Below are 6,000 nucleotides of genomic sequence, written 5' to 3'. Positions count from 1 at the left end.
TACATCACATATTAGCACAAAAACTTGATATTTTGAGCACTCAGTTGAAAATGTACACATAACGTATCAATCGTACTTACAGGTTGTGGTTCGGAGAGCTTGTTAGTCCAAATTAAGAAGATTAGAAGCCGACGAAGATAAAAGCCAAGATTAGAGAAGTAGTCCTTGGTAAAATGACAAGCACACAACAAAAGCTTCGAATTGTATTTCTGTGGTATCCTTGAACACAGCGTCTTCTCAACATGATGTAAACACACTAACAAGCGGAAGTGTTTGTGGGCAGGTCAGACTCTGTTCGTATTTCGCGGGCAGGACATTGAAATTTGCCGTTTCCATCACTCGTTTCCGATGCGATACTTCAAAATGCGCATAAAAACAGGGTGATGGAAACATAGCTATTGAAGGCTAACTGTGAAACTGTAATAACTTGGCTAATTGTGGAATCATGATTTTTTTTTAGGTTTTTTTGATGAACAGAAAGTTCAAAATAAGAACACTTACTTGGAATAAAAATTTCTTATAACATTACTATTTAATGGATCTTTGCTAATTAAAAGTATTAATTTCTTACATGCGTTGTGGTACTCTCCTAAATGCGCAGCAAAGTCTGACACGGAAGAGAAGAAATTGTTGAATAAACTCGTTATTTTTGTATTCTTTGTGCACAAAAAGTATTCTCGTAGCTTAATAAAATTGCGGTTGAACCACTCTTTGCGCACAAAAAGTATTCTCGTAGCTTCGTAAAATTACAGTTGAATCACTGATGTCACATGGACTATTTTAATGATGTCCTTACTACCTTTCTGGGTCTTGAACATGATAGTTGCGTTGCTGTCTATGCAGGGTCAGAAAGCTCTCGGATTTCATTAAAAAAAAATCTTAATTTGTGTTCTGAAGATGAACGAAGATCTTACGGGTTTGGAACGACATGAGGGTGAGTAATTAATGACAGAATTTTCATTTTGGGGTGAACTATGCCTTTAATAGTACTTATTCTGCTTTCAGCAACAAAATAAGTACATACTTTCAGTGCCTATAAAGTTGGGACGCAGCCTTATGACAGTCGGGGGAACTCTTACAGAACTATTGGGAAACTGTTGGGAAATAGGAACCAAACCTACAAAATAAATCAAAGACATCACAACACACACAAACACAACATTATCTCTCTCTTTCTCGCTCTCATCACTCAATTCTTAAGGTTTTTTCTCCCTCTTAATCGTTTTGTCTCTTTTCTCCCTCTTCCTCCCTCCCTCCTCTTTTCATCAATGTTTAGACTAACAGGGATCAAATATGACTGATGACTGCCTGCATGGTTAGCAGGGTCAGTATTCAGTGACAAATGGAGGGAGAGTGGTAACATGAACTCCTGATGACTGCCTTACAAAAATAAGCATCTGTATGAAGATGAATTGTGATCATCTGTTCTGGAGGGAGAACTAGTGTGTGAAGCCAGAAGAAGGGAGAGTCTGAACCAAGGTGGCTTAAAAAAATTTTTTTTTTTTAAATTGCTGTTAGTGTAATGAATCTGTTGGTCACACTTTAGTTTAAAGAGCAGGTCATATGGTATTTTAAAGTGTCCTAATATTGTGTTGGAGTCCCCTACAACAGGTTTAAATGCATCTAAGGTCAGAAAACATTGTAATTTTCACAGAATATACATTTAATATTAGAGTAATTTGCCAATGATTTCAAAACGATTCGTTCCAAGCAAGTTTGGAGCAAACCCCTCCCTTCCATAAGCCTACTTTGCTCTGATTGGTCAGCTGGCCAAGCCTGTTGTGATTGGCACAGAGAGGAGTCCTTGAGCGAGTTAGCGAGCGCTACCATTGGCAAAGAACCTTTACATAAAACACTAATATAGTGCTCCAATCCGTTCTTATAATAATGACATAAAATACAAAAACACTTATGCAAGTGAATCGTGCCCACAGCTAAAGTTTAGCTGCTAAACTGTCAAAAACCCACATAACCTGCTCTTTAAGGACCAATTCTCACTATTAACTACAACTTTTGCCTCAATAAACTCAATATAATATATTATTATAAACAGCCAACACGCTAGTAATATGCATGCTTACAGTATAAGTAACTAGTTAATAGTAAGAATTGGTCCCTAAACTAAAGTGTTACCAATCAGTTCATACAGACGGTTCAAAAAACAATTCTACATTTCACTGGAGTCCCTATGCACCATTTTAGATATTTTAATAGTGAAATATATAACGGGGGACCTATGTAATCCAATTCACAAATATAATCTGATTATTTTAAAGAATTGATCAACGTTGGATTCAGACTAACCACTTGCTGAAACCATCACTGAATTTACTGACTCTTAGTATTCTTTTGTCTAGTATGTAAACCACTATAAGAGGCTTGGGAGGCTTTCCCACTGCAAAAACACTGATGTATCTGATATGAAGAGGAGCTGTTGACACTGGCGCAGTGTATAAAGTGATAAAAAACATACACTTCCTGATTAGTGAGGTAGAGCAGATATAAAAGGGGAAAAGAGCACAGAGGTACAAAGCTGTGGTCACTTAAAAGGGAAAGGAATAAAAACAGAGAGATGTGAGGAGAGAAAATAAAGTATTTCCACGTGCAAATCAGCAAGGTCACGTATTCAACAGCCTTGTTCATTTTTTTGTCTCACTCTAAAGGCCAAAAAATCTTTGAAGATTTGCCGTCAGGAAAGCAATATTTATCTTTGCAAATGGTTGCTATGGCAGCAGCTGGATAAGTGAAAATTGGCTTTGGGTTTTTGAAGCTTAGACACTGTGTGTGTGTGTGTGTGTGTGTGTGTTTTATACACACCAGAGTTGAGGTCTCGTCCTGGGTTGAAAGCTCGACTATTGACGGTAGGGGAGAGACGATCACAGCTGATAGTCTTCGAAACATTGGTGTTAAAATTACCATCAAATCTGAAATCAGAGAGAAGACAAAACATCAGTACAGATTCTTTTAACCAGTGATAATTAGAAAGTGACACTGAAGAAAACACGGTCCAGCACTTGAGCGGAGAGTGTTCCGTTTGTTCAAGGCCTCAGTCATGAAGAAAAATGAAGCTGAAGTGTTTCTTATTCTATAATAACAGCTTTTACAGTTGTGTGGTAAAACCCCATGAGGAAGACTGTGTCGATATCTATTTCTACCAGCTGCACAGCTCTTGTGCTGAAGATGAAAGAGAAAGATGGAGGGATGCAGTCTGAGGGGACAGAAGGATGACGAAGAGCAGATGGGAGAACACTTTTGATTTTATTCACAGCATCCAACACTTTTATGAAGTAATATAAATATAAAAAGAAAATGCTAAGGTTCAGTAAGATTTAAAAAAAATATTTACTGAAAAATTTTATTCAGCAAATATGCATTAAATTGACTAAAAAGACAGTAGAGAGATTTTTTATGTTGGAAAAAATATTTTCTTTCAAACTCACTATTCATTTAAAAAATCCTGAAAAAAAGTAACACTGTTTCCACAAAAATATTAAGCTGAACAACATTATTGACAGCAAAAAAAAATTCTTGAGCACCAAATATTAAGATTAATAAAAAAAATGTTTTCTGAAGGATCATGTGACACTGAAGACTGGAGTAATAGCTGCTGAAAATTCAGCTTTACCATCACAATAATATGCTGTGCATTTTAAAATATCTTAAAATAGCAAATGGTTATTTCAAATTATAATAACACTTCACAATATTACTTTTTACTGTATTTTTGCTCAAATAAATGCTTTGGTGAGCAAAAGAGACTTCTAAACTAAGACAACACTTTCTAAAACATAAAAAAAAAAATCTTACCTGAATGACAGTGTACATATAACATATAAATATAAAAACAGAAAAATATTAATATTTAGAAAAAAATGATACTATTAAGTCATACTATTAATTTTAAGGATGAAAACTCAAATCTTATTTTAATTATTAATATTTAGTATTTTAGTCTTCATACAAAAAAAACTAAAACGCTCCAGTTATTAATCCAATAATGCAATACACAAAACACACTCTGACTGGCAAAAAACACGTTTATCCACACTGCAAATAGCCAAGCAGTAATGCAGTCTGGCTTGCTTTATCTTGCATAGTTTTGTTCATGGTTTGAAAATGAGGACATCATTCAACCCGTCCATTTTGGCATTCAGATGGATTCACACTAAAGAGAGAGGAAAAATTAACCAAATAACCATTTTTGTGTGTATACACACACACACACACACACACACACACACACAGTATACTGGAACATCTTCTGTTTGGCTTGACTGATAATAAGCCAATTTAATGTGCCATCTATGCAGAGTTATATGGTTAGTTGCATGTTGACGGCACACGATTAGTGGCACAGTGGCCATTAGTGATCAGGAACCCGACTAGATTTAATCATGAGTTTTGTCTATTCAGAATGTGCTCCAAACAAATAATATTTCATAGCCACCCATTATGCTGCTGTTTCAGGTCTCTGCCTGCACTAATCGGGCACTGATCTAAGCAGTGTCTCCAGAGATCTTGCACTGCCACACTCGCTTTCATCTCCCTTATGACTCTACAAAAACACTGCTGCACAAACACACACTATCTCTGTAACAAGCTCTAGCCATCATTTCCTCATCCCCTGCCAACCGACTCTGTTCTGATGGCAGATACTGCATATATCTTTCTGTTCTTCTTCACACAATACCCATGCTGCACTGCTCTCCCCTAAATGCATCGTATTTGTCCTTGGCCACATGAACTACGTATGTTCTTTTCCTTCACCCATTACTAAACTAGTGTCTTTCTCACCGTCGGGTTCATTTCTCTCTCCCTATTATCGTCATCTCACAGAGCCGGAGCGGGGCTGCGGTTTGATTGACGGCTGCTGTGATGTGCAAAGCGCTTTGAACTTCAGACATTTAATTCCCATCAGGCCCTAGTCATTAGAATTCTCCTTCAACACACTTTACATGTGGTGGCAAAGCAAATGTGCTAGATAAAAAATAAATTTGCAAGCTGCTTTGAATTATACATCAGAAAAAAGATGGGAGAGCAAGTGAGCAAAAGGGAAATGGGGGGGAAAGATCGAGTGAGAAAATATATATTGAATAAAAGCTTGAGACTTATAGAGACTTGTTTGATTTCGGTTCAATATGCAAATTAGGGCCACTGCAAAAACATTCAGAAAGAATGAGGAGAGGAAAAAAAGGAATGAATGGAAAAACAAGCCCTCAGGTATTGGTTCAGCTTGCATGGTGTAAAAACCGCATCTGACCGAAAATAACCAAGAACTTGAAACACATCTGTTGTTCACTTCTAATTGCATATTTCAATTTCAAAGCATACGATTTCAATCACATAATAAATTATCCTAACATTGAGGACAACTGTCATGATCTCAACCATTTAAAACTAAAAATTCCAATCAAATGTTCATTTGATTCGGTTGGAAATTAATTAAATAATTATATTGAACAATACCTGATGTCACAGTTACATTAGAAACATGCATTTAAATGATCTCTTTAAAAAAAAGTATGTGTATATTACCAAAAAATAAAAAAAAAATAAAAAAGACAGAAATAAACAAACAATATTGCATTTTAAACATATGATGCGGTTTACAGAATGCAGATACCAACTTAAAAATAATAATAACAACATAATATAATAATTAACAAAAATCTCTTTTTTTTTTATTTTTGTTCATTAGATTTTATAACTGACACAAGTGGGAATGAACACTTGGCCAAAAAATGGCTGAATAACCAACTAAGCTGATATATTGGTTTATCAATAGAAGAAAAATAAATCCTTTAGTCTTAAGCGCCCAAAGTAGTATTTTGTGCTAAAAGTAAAATGGGAAATATATAATACATAATATGTCAGATGACAATTAAATGTACGATCAGGCATTAGAACACAGTAATTCTAAATGAATGTTTAACCTGTGTCAGTACACAGTCATTCATATCTCTTTATTAATACCGTCTATGAGCAGCAAACGCTTTTAGC

At 35.5% G+C, this 6,000-nt stretch overlaps 1 protein-coding gene across 1 annotated transcript in view; it reads right to left on the bottom strand.

The window, feature by feature from the left end:
- Positions 1–6,000, bottom strand: part of LOC107709168 (VWFA and cache domain-containing protein 1-like) — a 57,618-nt gene that overhangs the window by 30,221 nt on the left and 21,397 nt on the right. The window contains exons 4-6 of the mRNA XM_016513580.1: positions 2,818–2,961; positions 1,025–1,117; positions 586–607 (exon numbers count right to left, since the gene is read on the bottom strand). Of these exons, the coding sequence (XP_016369066.1) occupies positions 586–607; positions 1,025–1,117; positions 2,818–2,961 (259 nt within the window). The remainder of the gene's footprint in view (positions 1–585; positions 608–1,024; positions 1,118–2,817; positions 2,962–6,000) is intronic.

Source organism: Sinocyclocheilus rhinocerous, unplaced genomic scaffold (genome assembly GCF_001515625.1).
Source record: "Sinocyclocheilus rhinocerous isolate Xijiao unplaced genomic scaffold, SAMN03320098_v1.1 scaffold55, whole genome shotgun sequence".
Lineage (NCBI taxonomy): Eukaryota > Metazoa > Chordata > Actinopteri > Cypriniformes > Cyprinidae > Sinocyclocheilus > Sinocyclocheilus rhinocerous.
The sequence above is the reverse complement of the archived record's forward strand: the minus strand, read 5'-3'. Positions and strand labels throughout refer to the sequence as shown.